Genomic DNA, 26,559 nt, shown 5'->3' with positions numbered 1-26,559 from the left:
TTTATTTAATTACAAAACTAACATTTTATAAAAATAAAAATAAAAAATAGTTCTTGAAATGAATGTCTTGGACCAAATAATAAAGAAAAGCAGCCAATAAGTGCCCAAGATAGATGGGAACTCCTTCAATACTGTTTAAAAAGCATCCCAGGGTGATACCTCAAGAAGCTGGTTGAGAAAATGTCAAGAGTACATGTCTGCAAATTCTAGGCAAAGTGTGGCCAATTTGAAAATGCTAAAATATAACACAGTTTTGATTTATTTTGGATTTTTCTAGTCACAACATAATTCCCATAGTTCCATTTCTATTATTCCATAGTTGTGATGACTTTATTTTCACATTTTAGAATAATAGTAAATACAAAATAAAGAATGAGTAAGCGACCCTAAAGTTTAGAATGGTAGTGTATATATATTAGATCAACATTTATACAACACATGTCCTACAGTATTTCTGACATTGTATTTCAAAAAATGTACTTTTATGATTTCTATTGATTTGCTGTCTGGTATGGTATGTGCCCTGATGTTGCAAAGTAGTCCTGATGAGGCTAAAATTAAACTGCAGGGAAATAAAATCTTTAAAAAACAAAATAAATAAAACCCTGTTATGCCGCAAATAAATTTCAGTTTAGTGTCCTATATGCTCCCCAAATACACAGCGTTACCTGACAACTCTTTGTAAGCGTCTGCTCCCTAGTGGTGACAGATATAATAGCACAGTACATAATCCACATGTGCTGAATGATGTGTATTTCATGATAAAGTAACTGAACTTTGCCAGTTAAACATCTACAGGTGAAATTTTTTTTTTTTTTTTTTTTTTTTACAGACATCACATATAAGGGATGTGGATTAGTTTCCTGTTACTACTTACACAATTGCATCATATGTTCTGCTAATACCTTAAAATGAAACTGAAGGACACACACACTTTATATAACCTGAAGTTTTCATTATTCACCTCCAGCAACAGATACACAATTTTTCCTTGAATATCCCCAAACTTTGGCAACTTCAAACATCCCACAAAAAAACAAGGACAACATGCACATGAGGAGATAGTTACAGCACATGCACCTTAAAAGTATGTTTTAAATTATGATAGTAACTGCACTACTACTGAAAACATGTCAATGTGGGGACAGCCTGATACAGCGAGTTCCTTAAATTAAATACATTAAAATAAATATTCTGTATCTACTTTTGAAAATGAGCAGTGACAAAATAGACATTTAAAATACTACTTATACAATGATTTATAAATTAGTGACAAAATACTCTCCTTTTCAAAAACATTCAATCTGTTAGATCTCATACTTCTTAAAAATCATTCAGAAAAATTAATGCACCTATTACAAACCTGAGCAGTGTTTTCCATTAAAATGCAATAACAGAGCTCACTAGCTGCAATGTTACAGTTAGCTAAAACGATTTCCATAAAAACCCAAAATGAAATCTGCCAAGTCACACTGAATTATCAAAAGGCAGGAAGTTTGAAAGGCAAAAATGACAAAAAAGATGGTGTGTAAGAGTCATAGAGCAGATGACTGAGACCCTGTAAATGGTTTTTTTGTAGAGTTTTTATTTATTTATTTATTTTTTACCAGTGACGGGAGTCAACCAGCTCTGGCCGTAGGCTGAGTTTTTTGAGAGTTTCATATCCAACCACCATGACTATTGCTGTGGGTGTTGAAGATATGATGCGAGCAGAGAGGCCTTTGGTCATCCCCCAGAATCCTTCCTCTCTGATCAATAGGTTAAAAGTTTCTAAGACTGATCTCCTGCCTTCCACCTGTTGGCAAACAGTTAGATATTTAATAGTTATTTTCTCTGTGGTTTAAAAAAAAAAACAAACAATTTGACATGACATCAATTTTGATAGTTAGCAGTGTCCTGTTATACATGTAAACATATTCAGTGACGCATTTCTATGTCTACTACACATATCAGTCTATTGTCTGACTTTAGTGTTACTGTGTGCATGGGAATCACCTGAACTCTTGCCCTGACGACATCCATGGGGTTGGTGACGGTGGAGGCAGTGGCAGCTGCTAGAGGTCCAGCCATGGCCTGCAGCAGTAGATGAGGGCAGTCACTTGGAGCCATCTTGGACAACTGTTCTGTGAAGCCAAAGAGAATGCATTCATTTCAATGGCTTGAAAATCAACTCAGCATTCTGATTGTGTAAATTCTAATTTTGGGGCTAAATGTAAATTAAACCTTGTTGGACAAGTGTCATCCAAAAACATGCAACACCTGAAGCCATTACAGTGGCAAAAAAATTGCAGCGGTCATAATTTGCTTTAATCCATTAATAGATGGTTTATAACCTCTGTAGGTGCATTAATCACCTCTTACCTGCATAAAAGTGGTAAAATGGCCACCAGACTGCACTGTTGGGGATGTATGTCAGGAGAGATGCCACATATCCTCGGTAAAACCCATGAACACCATCTGCAGCAAATATCTGTGCAATAATGTCTCTCGTCTGCCCAAAATATAATGGATGCTTTGCACCTGAAACTGTTTTGAAGCGGGTCAGATGCTCCCCTTGGCCCTGCATCATGAGCTGCTGGGATATTACATCTATAGGAACAGTAATGCTCTGGGCCACCAGTGATGCTGACCCTCCTGCCACTAATGACTTCAGTGTATTGTCTTTGGAATAGTTGGAGACATACTTTCTCACCAGCTCGTAAGTGGTGATGTATGCCTGCCCTGATACGAGCGTGAAAGTGTTCACCATGAAGCCTCTGTAAAGTCCTCTCAATCCTTCAGCTCCGAGTATCTTCCGGAAGGCATCATAGGTTCCAGTATAGAGTGACTTTCCCTTCTGAACCTGCAGCCTGGTGCGGATGAGTGTGGCCGGGTAAACTGTGGCACGGATGGCCATGGTCATGAATACTCCGAATGAGTAGAACTTGCGTTTGTCCAAGTCCTCCCATTCTATGATTTGAATGTTCCGCTTCTGCTGCATGCTTCCTGCCTTTAGAGCCCAGCATCAGACCCACACTTATTGGAAAATAACAGTTTGAGGGTTAACAAGCATCTTAAGCATTCATAAGTAAAATAAGCATATATGTAAAATGTGATGAGGATGTGCTGCAACAAGTGCAAGAAACTAGAGGTAGACAAATATATCGGATTTACAGATTTTTCAGTGCAGATAGTTGCCTTTTAGAAATATCAGTTATCAGAAACAATTTATGCTGATAGTTGCTGATGTTTATTATTATTATTTTAATCCTCTGTGTTCTTCTGGTGCTGGAGGATTCTACAATTAGACTGGCTTGGTTCTGCAGTATAACTGCAGCCTTTAGAGGTGAAATGAAAACAAACATGTAGGGATTTGCTGAATCTAAATCTTTCATCATATTCATCCCTGTTTTTATTCTCACTTCAGTGTATATTTTATTATTTTGATTAGATCCTCAAGTGTTCTTAATTGAAGCGAGGGCATGCAAAGCAAAATTTTGACTATATGGAAACGTTCCCCGTCGGCACATACATTGTGTCTCCAACTTCATATCTTGTAAATAATAATAAACCTTATTAATCATTAAAGGTATAGTTCACCCAAAAATGAAAATTCTCTTATTTACTCACCCTCATGATATCCCAGGTGTGTATGACTCTTTTTCTTCACCAGAACACATTTGAAGAAAACAGAAAAATTTCTTAGCTCAGTAGTACATTAAAATGCAAGTGAATGGAGATTTATCTTTTTAAGCTCCAAAAATCACAGACAGTCTGCATAAACATCATCCATACGACTCCAGCGGTTAAATGAATGTCTTCTAAAGTGATATGATCACTTTTGGTGCGAAAAATATCAATATCTAAGCACTTTTTTAACTTTAAATAAGACCATTTACACACATACACGTGTGACGTAATAACATTGGCATACGAGAACTAAATGAGGCAGTTGTGACACATAGAAAAGCAGCGCTGTTTACAAGTGAATAGGAGGAACGCTGTACAGAAGCTTAATTGGTTTTGGTTTAGATCTACATTTATCTGTTTCTTTACTCACAATGATACATTTGTGTGCTCATCCTGGATGTCTCAACTGAGAGGAGAACGTGAGTACGGCCGTATCATCGCAACGAATACGTCACACGAGAGACCGCATGATCTCCACCCTCTCATGAAGCTTACCGGAAGTGTTTGATTATGGTTAAAAAGTACTTAAATATTGATCTTTTTTTTCATACCAAAAGTGATCGTATCGTTTTAGAAGACATTAATTTAACCGCTGGTGTCGTAACGATGACGTTTATGCTGACTGTCTGTGATTTTTGGAGCTTTAAATGAGAAATCTACATTCACTTGCATTTTAAGGTCCTACTGAGCCAAGATATTTTTCTTCAAATGTGTTCTGGTGAAGAAAGTCAAACACACCTGGCTGGGATATCACAAGGGTGAGTAAATAATGAGAGAATTTTCATTTTTGGGTGAACTATAGATACACATTACACACATAAAACCCTTCATCTGTCCACAAAAAGCTTAATTTTGTAAATACATAATTATAGAGTATTGTCACAGACTCAACTTTCTGTCGTTTTAAAATATGGCCTTTTAATATAGCTAAAAGTCAGATTATTCAGTTATCAGCCTTTTCCACCACCTAAGTTATCAGTATCAGCAAAATCCACTATTGGTCAAATTCAACCAGAAGCTGCAATTTCAAGCTATGCCACTGGAAAAATAAAAACTAAAATAAATAAATAAATAAATACTTGCCAATCACTCAGATTCTGACTTTTTATATTCAGGTCCTTATGTGTAGCAATATTAAAATATTAATATTTTAGCTGCTACATTTACTACAACAAGAATCTCTGAAAAAACATTGTAGAGCAGCCAGTAAAGTACATATCATGACCTACAAACATCTATGATACAAGCTGCAGTGTTTGCTTCAATGATGGCTAAACGGCATCTACTATTAAGTATGATGGTTCATCATAACGTCAGACAGTTGCTAGTGTTCATTAGCTTTCAGTCTGAATATGACTGAGCTTTCTGCTACTGGATTTCATCAGCTCTCACTGCTGGTGTTAAACCATACTTCTCACTCACGTCATGTTCTGATATACAATGTCAAGAAAGACGATTCATCGAGCTTCAACACGCGACTTAAGTTTGATAGTCTGCTCGGTGTAATAGCATGATATTCTGTGGGCTAGTTAGCAATAGACAGGACGTCTGGTTAGCATTTCAATTTGGTCAGTATTTACGAACGATCAGTCCGAATACGTTTCAAAAGGACCAACCGGCGCCTTACCATGCAGCAGAGATGTTTCAGTAATGTGGCATATTTATGTTGACATTGGTGTGTTCAACACAGGAGGAACGTAGCATTAGCTACAGCTGTTCTCTGGGTATGAACATCACTACCATGTTCACCAGATATCTATGGTGATGTTGAGGATGACGCACCTTCACGCTGCCTAACCGACCAATCACAGCCCTCTTATATGACATGCCGTTTCAGGTTAAAGTTCATCAACCGAAGTGTCAGAAATAGATGTCACGCTTCACAAGTTATTAATTTATTTCGGCTATAAGTTCAAACAAAAATTCAGTTTCTGTCATCTACGTTGGCCGACTTCTTGCGATTAACACAAAATAAGATGTTTAGCTGAATGTCCAGGCTGCTCTTCATTATACAACGTAAGTAAATGGACAAAAAACTAACATAAAAGTACTATAAAAGTCTTTTAAAATAGTCTGTGCACTATATTTCAAGTATTTTACACATACTACTTTGTTTGGGTGTGTGTGTGTGTTTGTGTGTGTGTGGCTGGTTTGGGTGGTTTATGAGGAAATTTTTTTAGGTTACAAACCAGTAATTACAAGGGTATTATGCTATAAATGTGGTTTATGAGGACATTTCTAGTGTCCCCATAATTCAAATCGCTTAAAAAACAAACAACAACAAAAAAAACAAAAAACATACTAAACAATGTTTTATCGAAAATGTAAAAATGCAGAACGTTTAGGGGTAGGGGATAGAATCTATAGTTAGTAAGTATAAAAATCATTATGTCTATGGAGAGTCCTCATAATGATAGCTGCACCAACGTGTGTGTGTGTGTGTGTGTGTGTGTGTGTGTGTGTGTGTGTGTGTGTGAGTGTGTGTGAGAGAGAGAATAGTTGAGAACTGTCTTCTTATTTACTCACCCTCATGCCATCCCAGGTGTCCCCGTCTTGCCTCACAACTCCCCCCAGCTCTCCATCTCACCGTAGATACCAAGGTGCTCTCCGACCTGGGAATTCCCATAGCACAAGAAAAAAAAACATCGGTCCATCCACTTCCATCAAATTTCTTGGCATCCAACTTGATACAGCCAAATTTGTCGCTTCTCTTCCCAAAGAGAAGATTGTTTGGATGATTTCGATCATTTCAAACATCCTATCAATCCCAAGTTGCTCAAAGCATGATGATCTCTCCTTCCTTGGCCATCTAAACTTTGTCATGTGCATCATTCCCCAAGGCCGCCCGTTCATCTCACACCCCCTCTCTCTAGCCTCTTCTGTTCTTTCTTTAAACACCACCATGATCCTGGACCAAGCATGCCAGGCAGACTTAATACTATGATTAACCTTTCTCAGTCACTGGAACGGCATTTCCTTCTTCTATGATGATTTCATTTCCTCCCCCGACGATATCCAATTGTACACCGACGCAGCTTCATCCGTCGGATTTGGAGGCTACTACCAGGGCCAATGGTTTGCATCCACTTGGCCCCCAACATGACCAACCCCCCCTCACTCGGCATCTTCCACCTTGTTCGAACTGTATCCCATTGTGGTAGCAGCTTCCCTCTGGGGGTTGGAATGGACATCTAAAAGCATCTATCGTGAGCAGATCCAGTTCACCAGAATGGTCATCTTTTCTTAGGCGCCTTATTTGGATTTCCATACGTAACCAATTTATTATTAAAGCAGAGCACATTCCAGGCTCAAAACACCAGATTGCTGACTCCTTCTCATTTTCTCTTTCAGAAATTCAGAGTCTTGTCCCCAGAAGCAAACCCGACACCAACCCGAGTAACTCCCTGTTCAGAAATGAAATTCCAATAAACTATCCTCTCAGACTCCTCCATCACGCTTCCCCCTCAAGTAGTTTCCCCCCCAACCCTACAAACATACCAGACAGCTTGGAAATGCTTCAAAGATTTCCACTTAACTTATAACCTGCCATTTACTGATTTTTCTCTCCTCTCCGTATCCTCCTTCGCCTCACCTCAAAAAACCAAAAACCTCCACCCCAGTACTATTAAAGGGTCCCTAAGCGGCATACATTTCTTTCACAAATTAATTTTCAGAACAAATTCCCCCACAATAACCATCCCCAGGCATCCACAAATCACAGAATGCATCAGAGCCACAACCACAGCAGCCCACAAAGGCCTGCCCAAACACCAAATACAATTACTGGGCCGCTGGTCATCCGACGCATATCTCGGCTATGTCCGCACCAGCCGTCTCCATATAAGGAAAGCACATCAAGCCCTAATTAGCTAAACACAGACATTCAGGGTCAGGGGGACACTTGCTTCATCCTCGTCTTTCCAATAGGCCGGCCCCACCGTTCGGATGCAGCAGGGGTCCACCCCGGCCAGTCCGGAAGCCCCATCCCACAACACAGGATGGGCCCGCCTTTAGCACTCAAGGGCTCTCCCGTTCGAATCGCAGTGGGGGTTCTCCTGCTCAAATGCAGTGCGAGCTAACAAACGTTTATTTGTATCGTGGGCTCCCCCGTTTGAAGTGCAGCAAGGGCCCCCCATTGTCAGGAGGAGAGGCTGAGGTCATTCCGAGTGCCTAGGATTCACGCCTACACTCGGGGCGAACTGCCCTAGCGGCTAGGATTCACGCCTCTGCTCGGGCGGGTCAGAATCCTCCAGCACAATCCATCAAGGGCTCTCCTGTTCAAACAGCAGCGAGGGTTCTCCTGTTCTGAACGCAGAGTGAGCTATTCACATTTATTTGTATCGTGGGCTCTCCCGTTCGAAGCTTGGAGGACTCTCCCGGTCAAATGCAGCGAGAGCCCCCATTCATTCGCAGGATGGGCTTGCCTGCTCCAGCGGCTGCAGTGCCCCGTCCCTCGGGATTCGCCCGTTCGCTGCTCTAACCCATCCGTCAAACTCACTAAGCCAGGAGGGAGACTTAAGCCGGTCCGGGCTGCTAGAATTCATGCCTCTGTCCAGGGCGACCCTGTCCTAACTCAGGTCAAGCCTCGAGCCTCGAGCCTCAAGCCCTTTGCCCAGGACAGCGAGCCACAAACGTTTTACATTATACTATCAAAATCCACAAAAGGAGGTAGACCCTTTTCATATTTGGCTCCTAAACTATGGAATAGTCTCCCTAACAGTGTTCAGGATGCAGACACATGCAGTTTAAGTCTAGACTAAAGACTCATCTATTTAGCCAGGCATACACCTAATTTATCCATCAACTCACAATTAGGCTGCTTTAGTTAGGTCTGCCGGAACCAGAAACACCCATCATGATCTATCACCCTGCATAAAATTGAATGGCATCTACGCTAATATTATTCTATTTGTTTCCATGTCTCACCAGAGCCTGCCAGATCCAGCTCCGTTCCTGCAGCCAGTGCTAGCCAGACATCGCTTCAGTTTTTTTACTTAAGAGGATGAACTGATTTAACTCCAACTGTAAGACATCGGATAATTCATATGCCATTGCCTGTACCTTGGATTTAGGATGGACCCCACCGAACCTCACCGAAATGCCCTGCAGGTTGAACTGTGATGCACCTCATCATTTATCTCTGCCTGCATCACCTTTGCCTATTGATGGACTACACTCTTGAAATGGAATACATAGACTATCATTTGCCAACAAAAGCCTTCATCAGCCAACTAACAAAGGACAATGCATCTATGTGAACTTCTGCTGTTAATCCAGTTTGGACTTCAAAGACATTAGTCGTTAATCTTAAAGTTCATAAAAAAATATTTTATTTTTAAAACACTGGACCTTAACTCTTAATTTACAAACTTAAAACCATGACTTGCACTGAACACAGATAACTAATACTGGCATTATAATCATGTTGTTTAGTCAGAGGGGAACTGGCCCCCCACAGTGAGCCTGGTTTCTCCCAAGGTTATTTTTCTCCATTTTGTGTTCCTTGCCACAGTCGCTTTCAGCTTGTTCACAGGGGTTTTAAATACAATTATATAATTATTTAATTTCGATACACATTTTACAATCATATTTAATCTACACAATGATCACTGTAAGACATTATAGATATTAGTTTCATTTTTTATTTATATGCATGATTTCCAGTAAAGCTGCTTTGAAACGATGCATGTTGTGAAAAGCGCTATACAAATAAAAATGACTTGACTATCCTCTAAGCAGGATTACATTAACTTGTGAACTACTGAAATGGAGTTTTATAAACAAGGTTCGGTAGCAAGATAATTTAATCCGACCAATTATTCGCGCTCCGGTCAAGCCTTGAACACTTCGCCCAGGGCAGCGAGCCACAAATGTTTTATACTATCCTCTAAGAAGGATTACAATTACTTGTGAACTACTGAACCTTATTTGGTGGATCACGCTGAGCTTAAATCATGATTTAAATGGACAAAGCAAGATTCTTGCACTAAGATATGATATTAAGTTTGCAACTCTTTGTCTGTCACTTTGCAAAAAGTAACAGTCAATGCATTATACTTTATATTGTAAACATTTGTCTCCATTTGTTACGTATAAGTGTCTACTTCATTTTCAGGATCAAGTGGCATTTCTTGGGAGGAACTTATATTTTGCTCTTGCAAATGTAAATGGGTTTGAGGCCTCAAAGGTGCACTGATTGTTTTTCCAAGAGGTAAGTGGAGTCTATCACTGCCTTTGATACAAAGTTTTTATATGAGCTTCATTTCCACAACGTGGTCCTAAATAAGTTATAGTATTAAGTTAATAGTCATGTAATATCACCAAAACACTTCAGATATACTGTAGCTAGACTAGAGATAAAAGCTCCTATTCAGGTTAATTGTAACAATGGAGGCAGAAAGAGTTTGGTTTGGATCCATATGCAGTTTTATTAGATGTTGTGAAAGGACAAAGCGTTGAGAGCAAACACAGTTCGTGGAGACAGCTTAGTTTTGCCAGGAGATAATACGAGTGGGCTCAATATTAGAGTTTGAAAGGCAAATCCACAGAGTTAAACAGACAGGGATCGGTACACAGAAAATCAGTCCAAGTATAAATCCAATCATGTGATAAACAGGCATAGGTCTTACACGAAGAATCGGACAGAGAATAAATCCACAGAAGATGGAACAGGCGAAGATCAAACACAGAGAGACAGTCCCTGGTCTAAAGCCACAGATGACATAACAGGTGGAGATCAACAACGGGAAAACAGTCCAGGCACATATCCAGAAAAAGCGAAACAGGCACAGAGAAACAAGCAACCCACAGGTAAAAGCTCAGAAAAGACTTTTTTTTTAATTGGCGGCTCGCATTCTAAAATAGAGCATTACCGCCATCTACTGTGGGTTATGGATCAGAGACTCTTTTCCTTCTCTCCAAAGACCTTTCAGGACTCGTGCTTCCGATGGTGCTGCGTGTTCAGCTCCTCCATTTTCAGCCCCAAGTCCCTCACTGCCCAGAGAGAGGAGGAAAAAAAAAAAAAAAAAAAATTATGGCCTAGCTATATTCTTTCAATTAACCGAGTTCTACTCAGAAATTGTATTAATAGACTATCCCCTCTTACTGGATTTAAAAGCTTCTTTAAGGTTAATTGCTGTTCTCCTTTCTTCTGTAGATCTGTTACACTGTATTAATACATGTTCCACAGTTTCTCTAACTCCACACCAATCACACAATCCTGTAAGATGTTTTCCTATTATATACATTCTTGAGTTAAGTCCTGTATGTCCCAGTCGGAGTCTAGATAAAATACAATCTTTTTTTCTGCTCCCACCTGAATTCCTTCCTCTTCCTACTAATGGTTATATTAAAGTGTAGATGCCTACCCTTTTGTTCATTATCCAAATAAAATAGCCATTTATGATTTAACTCCTTTTTATTATTGATTTGAGTTCTGATTTACTATACATTATATGCATGTCTAAATTTTCCTTTGCCATAACTTGTTTTGCTAATTTATCTGCTTCCTCGTTCCCTGATACTCCAGTATGCGTAGGAACCCATAAAAACTGAACTGTCTTATTTGCCTGCTGCATTATATATAATATCTGAAGAATCTCCATCAATGTATCTTGTCTAGTTTCAGACTGTTGAGCTTCCAGACTTAACAGGGCAGAGCTTGAATCTGAACATATGATTCGTTTAATCCCATCTCTTATTTTGTTCATTGCTAGCAAAATTGCTAGTAATTCTCCTGTAAACACTGAAACTTGATCTGATATCCTTTTTCATTCTGCCTCTTTCAATCTTGGGATGATGTATGCTACCCCCACCTGACCTTTCCCTGGATCTTTAGATGCATCTGTAAAAACCTGTATATAACTTTCATACTTAGTCCATATATACTCCTTTGTTAATTCTGACTCTAATGCATTTTGACCCTTATCTTGTCTTGCTTCCAATAGGAATAAATCAACGTTTGGCTGTGGTAAGATCCATATAGGTATTGATGGTAATATTACCTCTGGGGTAACATTATACTCATTTAATTTAATATCCTGCATTAAATCCTTAATAATCCAGCCAAAATTATTAATGTTCCTTTTCCCATGTTCCCAGCATGCTTCTAGTACCTTTTTTTGCAGGGTGATTATCCTTCAGACCTTTTAAGTTTGCCCAGTATGTCAATATCAGTTGCTTCCTTCTTAAGTGGATTACATCTCTCCCATCTCCACCTATAATGCTGGTACTGGAGAAGAAGGATAAGCTCCACAACAAATTCTTAATGCTTGTGACTGAATTCTCTTTAATTTTTCCTAACTGTGATTTAAAACAAGACTTCACAGTGTATTTAGGTGCTATATAGCCAAAAGCTAACGAGCTAACAGGAAACAGGTGACTGTGAGTGTCAGTATTCAGGCAATAGAGTCCTCTGGTGGCGCTCGAGGGAACCAACCTGGCTGGCAGGTGTTACAATAATGTAGTGAATAGACCCACAAATTATGCACCATAACAGTGATTTCTAATCAGAGGAATGCACAGGGGGTAATAAAGTAATTACAAGGGGCACATTTTAAGGCTGTAGGTGTACTAAAGACAAAAAAAGTTTGGGAAGAGTAAATTGTGCCTATATTTCTGTTTCTATTGATGCTCACATGTATTTTTAATTATTGCATTTGGTTTTGTTTGTGGTTTTACTGATAGATCTTGTCAATAAATTCATGATAAAGTGCAATAACAGTTTACATTACAGGCAAAATAAACAAATAAAATAAAAAATGAAACACATGCAGATCTTACTCTAATGCAAAGAGTGCTGGGTAAAAGGTGTTTTTCTTCTGCCACAGAGAATTGAAAAAAAAAAAAAAAAAAAGTTTCTTTCAGTAAACTTCAGAGAGTGAGCATGTTTAATGTTCGGTAGCTTTTAGAAAACACCTTTGATGCATAGACTAAAGACAAAAGCTCAATAAACAAACTCAGCTATACTGTTTTGATACATATTTTTATTTATTTTTTAATTGTGTAAGTAAAATTTTAAATAGCATGCTCAGGGTGAAAAGGTGCGCTCCTCCAGGTAAACAAAATAACCCTGTTACAAGGAGGAGCGCGCGGCCAGGCCGAGGGTACATAAACCCATAATATTAATGATATATTAGTTTAAGACCATCAAGTTTGTTCAGCTACTGAGTTGCTGTACCCTGAATGCCTCGTGGAATGTTAGTTTAGCACGATAAAGACACTGTATTGTGGGTTTTGCATTTAGTGCACTTTGCAGCAGCCTATAGAATTTAGGCTTTGCAGTCATTCTTCTGATGAGTGCATTTGTTGTATTGTGTACACCATGAGATGCAAATCTCCTGCAATGGATGTTATTAGATGACCTGGTTTCACAAGCTCAAAGCCAAGGCAGAAGAATGTTCTGGTAAGGAGCACCGAGGAAGACAGAAAAGAAAAAAAGCTATTAAAGGTTATTAAAACAGTTAACAAATGGCAACTTAAAAACAAAAAGCAAGATTTTTTTTAGAACACCCTTTGGTGATATTTCATCAGGATAATGTCAAACAATGCCTATAAGATTATGCTATCTATCTCACTAAGCATGCCTTTTTGTCATATAGTGTTCATCCTGAACTTACATGCATCTGGCCTGCTCTTCATGAACCACACAAATACATCACTGACCTTCAGTTTCTCTTCTGCAAACTCCAAAACACTGGTGAGTCTTTAGAAGGTGAAAATGGGAAAAAAAAGGGAGTAAGCAAAAAAGAAAACATGCTTCCACCAATATCTCAATGTATATTAAATGTATTGCTGTGAAGAATTTGACCCTGGGACACAGATCAAGATTACAGAAATTAGTTATGCAAGACTATTTAGGTCATGCTTAGAAAGTTCTAAAACATTAATAACATCTATTAATGTGAAAGAAGTGGGGCTCAGTGATCCATTCACACCGTACAGTGCCTTCATGCTAAAATAGCTCTTGCTCCTACTTTATATCAGGGACTTTTGTTCTGTCAACATACTAGCACATACTTCTACATTACACCAGTATATTGACTGATTCTGGCTATTATATGTTGAATTTTCAGACAAAGAGTTCTTGTTACCTTTACTTTTACAACATTTTTACATAAAAATAAAAAAATGCCTTATACATGAATACATCAAGTCATTTACATTTAGTCATTTAGCAGACGCTTTTATCCAAAGCAGCTTACAAATGAGGAACATAAGCAATATGTGATACAAAAGTCAACAACATCTTCAGTATCTCACTGCCAAGTTCTCAAAGCAGTGTGAGTAGTATAGATGCTAGCGCAGAGGAAAGAGACAGAAGGATTTAAAAAAAAAAAAAAAAAAATTTTAAGTGCATATAGTGTGGATTGGTTAAGTGCTTTTGGAACAAAACAAAAATACTCAGATTAGAACTTTAGCAGTTTGCCTTCAACATAAAGGCCTACAGCCTAGTTAAGGCAAAAAAGAGTGCAGTCCATAGTAATGTCCTACCCTTCTCTGTTGCCCTTGAGAAGTTCTCCATTCGGTATACCAACAAAGAGGCTGTGGCCAGAGAGTACAGTCTGCATACTCCATGACAGCTGCTCACTTAGGAGATACTGAAAGTGCAGAATGGATAATTCGTTGTCCAGTGAGGTCACCTATTTTGCAGTTAACTTGCCATCCTGCAGCAAAGATACACCAAAGACTGGCTTGGAATGATCAGATTATTTGTGCTTCTATCCACCCCAATAACATCCTTGCAGTTAATTAAAGGAAAATTCTCCTGTCATTTTCTCTCATGACATCCAAAACGTGTGTGACTTTCTTCTACAGAACACAAAGATATTTTGAAGGATGTATGATGTGTTTTTGTCCATACAATGTACAATGTCAATTGCGTCCAAAACATTCAAGCTCCAAAAAGGACATAAAGGCAGCATAAAAGTAATCCATACAAATTGAGTTGTCTAATTCTTGTCTTTTGAAGCGATTCAAATCACACTGGGTGCGAATTTAAATCCTTATAAAAGTCTAAGTCCTTATTCACTATAAATATTGACAATCACAGTTTCCTTGGTACGTACATGAGATAAGCTTATTCACACACTTCCTCATGCTTGACGCATGCTCAAAGCATACACAAACCAGACACAGTGTTGCCAGGATTGCGGTTTTTATGCCCAGTTAGTTTCTAAAAAAAATAGAGACATGAATTAAAAAGTTACAGGTTTTGTTTTTTATTTTTTATTTTTTTTGGGATACTTTTAAAATGTACCACGGTCACCAAAAGGTTGATGATAAACACTAGACAGTTAAAATGCAGCGTCTTGAGGTTGCCGGGATTCAGCACCTGGAAACCACATGCAGCATCAAATCATCACCATCTTGTTTCAATTAGGCTGGATGTCAAGATTTATAGTAAATAAGGACTTAAATATTGGTCTGTTTCTCACCCAAAGCGATAGTATCGCTTAAGAAAACATGTATTAAGCCACCCGAGTTGCGTGGATTACTTTTGTGATGCCTTTATGCCTCCTTGAACTCGAAAGATTTGCTCTCAGTTGACTTCCATTGTAAAAATACATCATACATCCTAAAAAATGTCTTTGTGTTCTGCAGAAGAAAGGAAGACATATGAGTTTGAGATGGTATGAGGGTGAGTAAATAATGAGAGAATTTACATTTTTGAACGAACTATCCTTTTAAAATCATATGCGTCTCATTATCACGTGTAAAAGTAGGTAGTTATAGATAGGACCACTGAAGTCTTGGTTAATATAATATATTCTTGTATGTTGCTTTGCCAAGTAGGCATCACCTTTGTGAGGTGGTGGCAGCCTCACCTGGTAAAGGACTACATCTTGTGGCTGATTCGTGCTTGTCTCATGCTCAGCTGTGGTCATCCTGTGTGGGTGAGGGGCATCAGGAGCACCACAGAGGCCCTGGAGCCTGCTGCCTGGCCTAGCGGAGCACACAAGCTGAATCCAAAAGTACAGTTCTGTACAGACAGGAGAGCAAAGAGATGCTAAGGACAACAATGAACTTTCAAAGGGATGTCTTATTGCTGACAGGGTTGAAATAACAAGACATAAGATACAGCCTGTGTGAATTAACACTTTTGCTTTGCTGCACAGCTTATAGTTTTGAATAGTGGTGCTATGGTGCATATTCCAATGATTCTTAAAAATGTAGATGTACAAACATCTATTTCAGCAAATGAGATCTCATTCTTGCATGTCACATCTGGATTCTGGAGCTTTTATTTATATAAAAATACAAATAAAAATAATTTCCTTCCTAAAAATCCTTACAGCATGCACACAAAGATCAAATACCACACTGATAAAAAAAGGACTGCTAGGACTGAGGATAAATGTGCTACCCAGTGTGAGAACTGTGATAATGATGCAACATGAAACAAGGACACTGTGTTCCTCGATGCTGCCATAGGCTAAATACACCATAACAATTGTAAATATGAAACACAATGGAAACATCTTCACAGTTTCTGAGCCATATGGGAGGTAACGGGTTAGGTTATAGCTTTACCTGATGGATTTTCAGAATTGATAATCTGATTAGAATTTGCATAATAATGTAAACACCTCGATCCATTTGCGTGCATTTTCCCCATCACAGTTACTAAGCACTAAGCAGTTATTTAGATTAGTTATGCTATTACAAATGTGCCCATAATTAATGCACATATTTTATTTGTGGCTCTTTTTTGCATGTTAATAATAATAATTTTTCTTTTAAAAAAAAAAAAAAAAAAAAACACACATATATATATATAGTCATAGTGCTCTGAACTGCAAGCTCTGATCGGACGATAAGGCTACAGTTTGCACTGACCTAAACCGGAAAATATAGAATCACGCAGCTTTTTACTCACCTCGCTTCGGTGTTGATCATAGCGTTTCTCGGCGTTGTATATTTGTATATGTTGCTTGTAAAGCAATCGGTGTAGAGCCACTCTTGTTCGAGTCACTAAATGGTGCTGCATCCTTCAGCGTGCTCTCTCAAATGGATCAAGCTGGTCTTCATCACTTCAGTAGGTTACAGGGGTGATATTTGCTCAGTGGAAAAATCAGTGGAAAAAAAATATTGAGACTGATAACCATCATTGCTTATATATCATAATAAAATAGTTTCAAATATAAAAAAATAATTAAATAAATAAACAGACTTCTCTTGAGATCAAATTGTAATTCTTAGGGTAAAAAGGGCTAAAGGCACACCTTAAGAAAAACGTGCTTACAAAATAGTGTTTACGAGCTTTTACAGAAATAACAAAGGAATGTTTTTTTTTGTTTGTTTGTTTGTTTTTTTTAATTCATACACATTTAGGGTAAAAGGCCCCCAGGGGGTTATAGTGATACTGTGTCAATATAGGGACAATACTTAAAGGGCAAAATTAGTCAAATTAGGCTAATATATTTGAGACAGCAAGTGTAACAAGTGATAGTGAGAACAACCAGACCCAAGAGCAGAGGAACAGTTCAAAGGATTTCTTTACAACAAATAGTAGTCTCTGTGCATTGTGGAAGTCAGGAATAGAATAGTGCAATCCTCCGCTGAAGCTTAGCTGACACGCAGCAAACTGGAAGGCAACCACACGCACGACACGCGGGCAGAGATGAGGTATCCTCCGTGGAAGCCTAGCTGACACGCAGCGAACTGGAAGGCAACCACCAGAGAGAGTGAGTTTAGTACTCAACATCAAACTGCTACCTATAATGTAAACACATTACAAACTACAACGAACTACACTCAACATTAAACAATCCAGCAAAGGACATGACACATGAGGGGATTGATATAGATATAGAACAAACAAGGGTCAGGTGCCGCTTGCAGCTGAAAGTTGGCATGATTAGCGTTCCCATTGAAATGCTGATTCCGTGTTCCAGCAGCACCTGAAACACATGAGGGCAAAAACGTCAACACGCTTGGAACAAAACAAACAGGGAACGATGATGCCACGGTCCTCGTCAGACAAAACCCAACCTCACAGCGGTAATCAACAACCGAACCCGTGCGCTCACACAAATAATGTACATGAAACACGAGACAGACAGGGGGCGATAATGCCATGGTCCTGTCAGACAGAAACCCAACCTAACAAGGTGACAGGACTGTGACAGCAAGATGCTTTTTTGAGAAATAAATTAAGATAGCCTAATGTATATTCAAAATAACCACTTCAGAAAAGGATGCACCTTTTTCTGTTAATTTCTATCACATTTGGCATTTCATAACATCTCACGTATTCTATAAACAAATTAATGTCCATTATGACTGAATCAGTTAATGTGGGCCCTCTTTGAAAATTCTTCAAAACTAATCTATTCCCCCCACTTAAGAAAAACAATGTGTTTTCTGGGGGGCATTAGCCCTCAAACAGGGGGCCTTTTTACCCCAAATCCTTATCTTTCACTTATTGGACAACAAAACTGATAATAATAAATATTTCTGTCATCGCAAAAAGATTTGCGGGATTCTCATTAGCTACTCTACATAAATTGTACCTTACCCCTTGCAGTCAAAGTGCGCCGGAGAGTTGATACATTTTAGCATCTGATAATTAATGCAATTTTATTAAGTCTTCGGCAAAGGATTTTCAAGAGGACTGCCCTAAAAAGAAAGGATTATTATGTTATACATTGTGATTAAAAGTAACATTTTAGTGCATAAAAAGTATCTATGAAATGAATAATAATAAATAATGTATGAGTGGAATTTACAACTGCTGCCTGATCGGGCAGTTCGCGTCGTGGCAGACAGGTCAAGCCTACTGGTCACTTCTAAAGCCAGTTAGTCTCAATTTCTTACTATGCCATGACATTAACAGTAGATGGAGCTATAATCCTAAAATCTCAATCCTCAATCTCAAACTCAAACTCTTGTAGTCAAGTAATCTCTCTCTCTCTCTCTCTCTCTCTCTCTCTCTCTCTCTCTCTCGCTCACTCACTCACAGTGTCAGTAGTGTCAGTGCTGATATATTTTAAAGTATTTTGAAATGATCCTAAATGAAAGAATAAATTGGCCAATAGCTCAATAACCACATTGCACACCTTGAAGGACAGGAGGATACGCATCTACAGGATGAGAGTATTGATGTGTGCTGTGAGATGTCGATTCAACAACCTCATATCTGTTTTCTTTTTTTTCCGGTGGTGGATGATGACGTCTCCACAAGAATGTAAGAACTCCACAAGAATGTGAGAAACAGCATATGTTTATGACTTGAAGGTTATGCTTTTTTTCATAACTTGTTTTAAAGGTTGTAAACTGAAACACGCTGTCTTCAAAAAGTGGCAGACTGCTCTGTTAAAAACAAAATAATAGTTTTGTCCTTATCATGAGGGTGGAAATGTCATGTTTGTTTTGTTTTCGCAACAATTTCTCATTAATCAAATATTTGCTTATACAAGTATCTTCCAAATGGAAGTCCTCAACAAGTAAACGGCAAATATGCTGGCTGGGAGGTTTTATTGTTTGGAGATGCGTGGGGGGGTGGAGAGAGGTGTTTGTCATCTTTGCTTATTGGAGCTATGTATAGCTTTAGTTTTTCAAATTTACACATTCTTTCGGAGATTATACTGCATATGTCTGCATGAGAACACAACCCTGTCAAATATATCAAAATTATATGACTTCAGAAATGACCTAATATAATAACATTACTCCATTGCTTAGTGTGGCAGTGAGCACAAGGCTCTTGGCAGCACAGACTGCATGGCTTCCCTCACTTTGCCTCATTAGATAAAGAGGCATGGAGTGGAGGCTGGTCATTTGCAGGGCTGAGTTTAAGGGGAGGGTTGTCTAATCTTCCTCAGTACAAACATGACTCTGGAAGGTTGTGGAATGCCTCTGCTGTGGGGGTGTTGGAGGGTCAGGCTGAGGCCAAGGCAGGTGGTATACATCAGCCCATGGATGACATCGCCCACCCCCACCAGCCTCTAAATACTGGGATATACTGTCAGGAAGAGGAGCAGGGAGAGAGGATTGAGGGTGTATATCTATACAATAGTCTTGTTTGAAAGGGACAAGTTAAACAAAACTTTGAAAGAGTCTGGATTTATAGCAGCTTTAGTCAAAAGCTGTTCTGTTGATTTTATTGCATAAACTTATTGTAAACTCATTGTGGCATTGGAGAGACCCATAATCTTGGAAACATAAGAGTTTTTTTTATTTTAGAAATCCATATTGAACTACAACATGACTATTGTCAGCACAATTGAGATCAAGACCTTTAATGTTAGTCTTTTTTGTTTTTTTTTAAATAAATTCCACTAATAGAATGGAGTTTGTATAGCTCCCACAACATGTTCTTCATAATGATGTAACTTGTGTCAAGTCTGGGGAACAAACATGCTGGAAACAAGCGTTCAGTAATTAAGAGGATGTAGTGTGGTTATAAGAAGAATTCTTTAATTCTCGTTATGTTTTCACTTACTCTGGAGTGACCGGGAGTCTGCTAGTAAAAATCATGCACTAAAATTCACTAACATAAGCTGAGTTTTTTTTTTTTAAACTTATATTCAAGCATGCTACAATTATCAGATATAATTATAAACAGTGGGTAAGTTACTCAAAAGTAATCCATAACAAATGACTAGTTATTTCTCTCAAATTTTAATCTGATTACTTTTCTTATTACTTCATTGAAAAAAGTAATCATAGCACTAATCAGTTTACTTTTATGTTTACTTTCTAAATCACTTTTTACAGAAAAATGCAACAAATTCCTTCTTGTTTGTTGTCACATGGAAGATGTACCCTCAGCACCACACATTTCTCCATTACAATGAGGCATTAGAGGGTGCACATCCTTCAGCTGACACAGAAACACAAACAGACTTGAGTGTAATTCATGTTTTGTGTTTCTCAAAACTAGAATTATTTTAGAAATATATGTAATGTATTTCAAAGTAATTAACTTCACTGAAGGTCAGTAACTGTGATCTGATTACAATAATTTGTGTAATGCGTTACACTGCTTTTGACTAAAAAAGTAATTAGATTACAGTAACTAATTATGTATATATGTGTATATATATATATATATATATATATATATATATATATATATATATATATATATACACACACACACACACACACACACACACACACACACACCTGTACTGTAAATACCTGAATGTACCTGTAAAATGTTTCGATAACTTAGCAAAAGCCATTTAGGAAGTAATCTGTAATGCCTGTGATCTCTTTGAAGTGTCATATTATAAGAACGATGATTCATCAGATGCATTACAAAACCTATATTACTATTATTATTATTATTATTAAAAATAGATTAATACTGCATGACCTGAGCAAGCAGCTGTCCTGCTGGCTGCCTCTGAACCATTTGATGTCAATAGGCCTTTTGTTTCTCATTCTCAATCCTTCCACTACACAAACACTGTGTCCACTTCTCTGGGCATAACTGTGTCCCATATTATGTAAACAAGAAAGGGTGAGTGAGGTTGTGTTTTAAAAACTTTTACCACTCGTAGCTTCCCTCTCTGCGTCTTAGTCAACACAGAGTTTCGTATAAGCACATAGTTTCGAACCTGCACAGGCTATGGAGCACTGAGCACATTTCTGATCTTGTGCATGTATGGTTACATTTAGGCTACTTTATTTATCATCCCATATGGCCCCATTTTTTTTTTTAAAGGGACAGAAAGAGCACAGCATGGAGCATCTGAATAATGCAAACTGTACCGTCCTTCTAAGTCCAGAGAGAGCATTGTGCAATTGCGGAAAGAAACAGGGGCTGACAGGCCAGTGCAAAAGGGAGGGTCATTATGAAATATTCATCTTTCTTAGAAGCTGAAACGTTAGTAGATGTGATGGATAGCTGCGCAGTGTTCAGACCCACACTTCCTGCATTTAAGTTTGGAATACATTGCCTTTTCTAGTGACTCCAAGTGATTGTCCTCACTGTCTACTAAAACATTCCTTTAAATGAGAAAGATGGATGCTGGGAAGATGTTGAGGCTAGGATATCCGAGCAGTATCAAGAATACGGACTGACTTTTTTAACACAGTGACATAATAGCAATATTAAATCATCATTTTCAAAGAGTATAAAGGCAACACCAGAACATCTTTTCTGAAACATATGTGATAATTTTCCAATTACTTTTTACCTATCGAGAAGGTAAATCTTAACATACGCACTGGCCCATTTAAGCTCCATCATGTACGCCCCCTTATCCAGGCCTTAACAGCCCCATGCATCACTGAATCACTCCCTGACTTCTGTTTAATATTTGATGAGATCAGTTCCTCTTGACTGGTTTCTGGAGTTCTACTTTGCAGGCTGTACTGTGAGAGAGGTTTAAAATTGGCAAATGAAGTTCTGCTTGCGCCATCAGAACAGTGAGTCTCTAAAGCTGTTTGCCATTGATGCTAAATAATAATAAACCTAAAAACCATTTTATATATTTTTTTTTACCCTATTGCCAAAACAACTTGGTTGTTTGGAGTGTGTTTCCATGTACTCAAGAAACAACAATAGACTGAACGCTGATCATACACAAACGAGGTGCGCACAGGACGTAAAACATAAAATCACACAATAAAGAGTCTTTAAAACAATATGTGGAACAGCAAGTTTTTTAAGTTACTCAAAAATGTTACACTACAAACTGTTTACTACTTCTCTAAAAAAAAATAATTAGAAAACTTTTCTGATTAATTACTTCATTGATAAACACGTTACTGATTACTTTTGCATTATTTTCTAAAACACTTTTTTTCAGAATGGTTTTTGTTTTTGCCCTCAACAAATTTCAAATAATGTCTGTATTTCTTCTTTGTTCATTGTCACACACAAGTCATACACTCACCACCACACGTTTCTCCTTTACAATGACTTGCTATGGGGCAGACACCCTTTAGCTGTTACAGAAACACAAGCAGACTTACATATGAACATAATATTTTTCATTTATTGTACATAAATAATATTATTTTGGAAATAAGTGTAATCCAATTAATGAACTTGAAGGTAATTACATGAAATTAATTATCTGTAATCTGATAGCTACACGCTATGCATAATTTAATTTCATTTAAACTGACTGATCTCAGTTCAGGACACTCTGGGCTGTTAGTAAAGGATTAAACGTTTTAACGCACGGAATCATGTGACAAAACAACATGGCACTGATCTCAGTGAAGTTTGTCTTTGGGAGAAACGCCAGCAAAACTACATCTAGTAAGAAACCTAATGACATTTTTACATTGAAACCTGTTTGAGTCAAAAGATTAGAGTCTCTAGTTTCATCTGGTATGCCATTTTAAAAATGTGAATGATTTATTGCGAAACGGCACGCTGTTAAACACAATGACCACTGATGTGGATTAAAGGGCTATTTTTCCCTTAGAAATCCTAAATTCACTGTGCATTATAACATTTAGAATCAATGGGTTCATCCAAAAGCTGAACATATTTGCTTTCAGAGGCTTTATATGGAGTTAGGATAAAAAATAAGGTGCATTTTGAACTGGTCTGAGACCATTGCAGACAGACAGCACACTGGAGATTAAGTCATTCACTTAATAGGGAGCAAGGGAGCATCCTATACTTTTCTATGCAGCCAAGTGCATTCACTCCAAACATTTGACCAAAAGTTCAGTTTCAGGCTGCAGATGATGTTTGGACCACTCAGCATGGTTGGCAGGCATGGGGCAATGGTAATCGGTACATAGATTCAGAATTTATAATATATAATTTTATTTTAACATGGTTGGCAGTGATTGGACGATGCTGGCCATTTTATCAGAATTAATTATGCTAATTGCTGATCGGTAAAATGCTTCAGCATTGGCTATCACTTGTTTGTTTGACAGTGCAAAGAGAGAACATTGAAATTTTGTTGCCAAAAACATTGTAACATAAAAGTCAAATTATGTCAAATAACTGTTATTTGTATAGTTTTTTATTTGTGCTTTTCCCAATACACATTGTTCCAAAGCAGCTTTCCAGAAAATTAGCTGTTATGTCTGTAACATCTTAAAAACATGAATAACCAACACTCCTGGAAACATAATAAACAATTTGATTTAAAAACAAAATCTGACTTTCTATTGCTTGGTATTATTTAAAATTTCACAGCTTAGTCCCGCTGTCCCCATATGAGGACATCAAATGTTAGGAAAACAATTTGCTCTTTTTTTTTTTTTTTTTGCATGTTTATTAGGTGCTACTAGTTACAAATAAAAAAGGGAAATGGAAAATGCACACAGCAGTCACGCTCTGGTCTCAGGAGGTACAAATGTAATGCATCATACTTCTTTTTTGACTCAAAAGTAATTAGATTACAGTAACTTGCAATATACTTTGTATTTAGATTACACCCAACTCTCCGAACAGCGTTCTTGGAGAACTGGTACAGTCAGCTGACACAATGTGCAAAAATCTATTCTAGACTGCAGTTGGGCTTAAGGCACTGAATAATATTAATCGTTTTTTTAGAATTACTAAAGGTGGTGATTATAAGGGCTGCATGAAGTCTGTCCATCCTGTTCTTTATCGAACGTTTCTCACATTGGACAGCCTCAGTTTATTCAAATGGTTCAAATTCATCTGAAAACACAGTGGCTCACGTTTGCTTCTCTCAGTATGAGCTAAGCCCAATTATTTGAGATCTAGCACTGAAGAGCCTCTTTGAGAATTTGTTTTGTTTTGGCAGCCAGTCTAGGCACAAGGAACACAGCCAAAATGTTATGTTCCCATCCAACACTTTCCAGAATATTTACCATTTCCGGTCTTGTTTTTTTTTTTACCTACATATATTAAACAAACTTTGTTAGACAACAGTTTGGCTGGGGTTACATTTCCTAAATACATGGAATGTTTATGTAAGACACTGTCAAAACTCCATGGAATCAGATCCTAATTTGTCTCTCTGGGAAAGTATTGCCATTTGTTTCAACAGCATAACCTTTCATGTGAATATTCCAGATTTAAACAGGAAACAAGGGATCACTTGTTAAACTATAAGAGAGCACATACAAAAAAAAATAAAAATATAGATTTAACTTAAACATTTATAATGTGAACAAAATAAACAATAGAATAAAGTGCCCTAGTGGGAAAGATTTTAAATATAGATGCTTGGAACTAACAAAAAAAATCAATCAAATATGATTTATATTTGTCTTTACAGGGTGCTTTCCTTTTATAGAAGCAAAAATAAATGGCAATAGATAGAGGAAATTATAGATTAACACTGGGACTTTGAGAGTTGCAAGAGAAAGCTAAAGACCATCCTAAAATCCTTTGGTCACAAGGTCTCATTACTTCAAGAAGCAAAAGAGTCCATCAAGAAGTAAACAGGAAAAGGACTGTATTGTTGAAAGCATCACTCACCATAATTCTGTTTGTGTTTGTTTTATCCAGTTCTGCCTCAACAATTGTTCCAGAGACTCTATGGCAGTGCTTTGCCTTTGTAGTGGCAGAAATGTCCCTGACCATGAGGCAATGAACTGTGGTGACTTTGTGTTTTAGGCATTTGCCGTTTGTGTGTCATCAGCCATAAAATGACTTAGTAGGAGGGTTTCCTGAGACTGAAAAGTGTCTGAATCCCAGCTGGGCAAAGAGCTGATGTTACAATGAGGAGACTTGGTGACCACTGTTTGTGACTGCTGGCTATTCAGAATTGGAGTGATGACGGCACCAGAAACGTTCAGAAGGAGCAATATTTGTCTGTCTTGGAAAAATTGTTTCACATTGAGAAAAGCATATCAAAGAATTATTTGTGGTTAGGAGGCCTATTAATGTGAACGCACAGAAAAAAACACCCACCATCACTCGTCACACGAAATATCAATCAAAATCTCTAAAGCTCCCAAAAACATAATCAGTGATGAAACCTTGCCTAAAAGAGAATAATAATTGTATTTCCTTATTCAGACTTGAACGTCTCCTCTGAGCTGAAGGGGGGAGAGCTGGAGTAAACGGTGGATATGCAGTGAGGCACAGAGGACGCAGGGAACACAAGCTAAGTGCTGTGGAGCTCTGTGACGCTGATACGATGGGACGGGGCCAGTGAGGCGTGAGGAGGAGGAGTGTGGATTGAGGTGGCTTTTGGGACAAAGGGCCTGCTCTTCTCCAATAAAACATGAAGGCCTCATTGCAGGAGTCTGGCCCCACTGCTTTGTGTTAGGCACTTCACCATTAAAAAGCAGAAAGCATGAAGTGGGATTTGGATCAAAAATTCACAGAGAAATGTGCATCAATTTTGCAGGGATTATCTACACCTGTCATTATTATGATGACACTGTATTATTTGCTTTGTTAAATCTTAAAGGGATAGTTCACCCAAAAATGAAAATTCCTTCATCATTTACTCACCCTTATGTTGTTCTAAACCCATATGACTTGCATTCTTCCATGGAACACAAAAGGAGATGTTAGGCAGAATGACAGCCTTCGTAATCATTCACTATTATTGTATGGAAAAAAATGCAATGACAGTCAATGGCGACTGAGACTACATTCTGCCAAAATCTCCTTTTGTGTTTCACAAAAGAAAAAGAAAAAAATATGGGTTTGGAACAACATAAGGGTGAGTGAATGATGACAGAATTTTCATTTTTGGGTGAACTATCCCTTTAAGATTATCAAGTGTTCTGAGGAGCCTCAATAGTATTTTAAAGAGAATTACATCTTAAAATGTGTTTTAGACCTTTGGTTTGGAATGTCACTTGCAATGTAATGTCTGAGATGAACGCCAGCACCCTTCTGGCTGTGGCATGTCCACACTCAGCCAATCTGTCCACTTGTCATTCTTTAGGAGCACAGCACTGATATGTCTATCAGTCCGTCCACTGTATAATCATCTTTGGCTCTGTGCGCCCCAGTGCTCTGTGTGACTTATT

General features: G+C 38.0%; 1 protein-coding gene, 1 long non-coding RNA gene and 1 pseudogene across 2 annotated transcripts; 1 reads left to right on the top strand and 2 right to left on the bottom strand.

Annotated features, from left to right (window-relative positions):
• Positions 1 to 970: 970 nt before the first annotated feature.
• Positions 971 to 5,434, bottom strand: LOC127443528 (solute carrier family 25 member 44-like). The gene is made up of 4 exons (XM_051702221.1): positions 5,297 to 5,434; positions 2,362 to 3,015; positions 1,996 to 2,123; positions 971 to 1,795 (listed from the first exon to the last, which is right to left on the bottom strand). Exons 2-4 carry the CDS (start codon positions 2,978 to 2,980, stop codon positions 1,604 to 1,606), a joined length of 939 nt encoding a protein of 312 aa, XP_051558181.1. The 5' UTR covers positions 2,981 to 3,015; positions 5,297 to 5,434; the 3' UTR covers positions 971 to 1,603.
• Positions 5,435 to 5,510: 76 nt separating this feature from the next.
• Positions 5,511 to 9,415, top strand: LOC127443620 (uncharacterized). The gene is made up of 2 exons (XR_007897681.1): positions 5,511 to 5,685; positions 8,599 to 9,415. It is a non-coding gene; the product is annotated as an uncharacterized LOC127443620 (long non-coding RNA).
• A 428-nt stretch (positions 9,416 to 9,843) lies between these two features.
• Positions 9,844 to 25,144, bottom strand: LOC127443612 (ornithine decarboxylase antizyme 2-like; annotated as a pseudogene).
• Between the last annotated feature and the right edge of the window lie 1,415 nt (positions 25,145 to 26,559).

The sequence above is a fragment of the Myxocyprinus asiaticus genome, chromosome 1 (genome assembly GCF_019703515.2).
Source record: "Myxocyprinus asiaticus isolate MX2 ecotype Aquarium Trade chromosome 1, UBuf_Myxa_2, whole genome shotgun sequence".
In the NCBI taxonomy this organism is placed as follows: Eukaryota; Metazoa; Chordata; class Actinopteri; order Cypriniformes; family Catostomidae; genus Myxocyprinus; species Myxocyprinus asiaticus.
The sequence above is the reverse complement of the archived record's forward strand: the minus strand, read 5'-3'. Positions and strand labels throughout refer to the sequence as shown.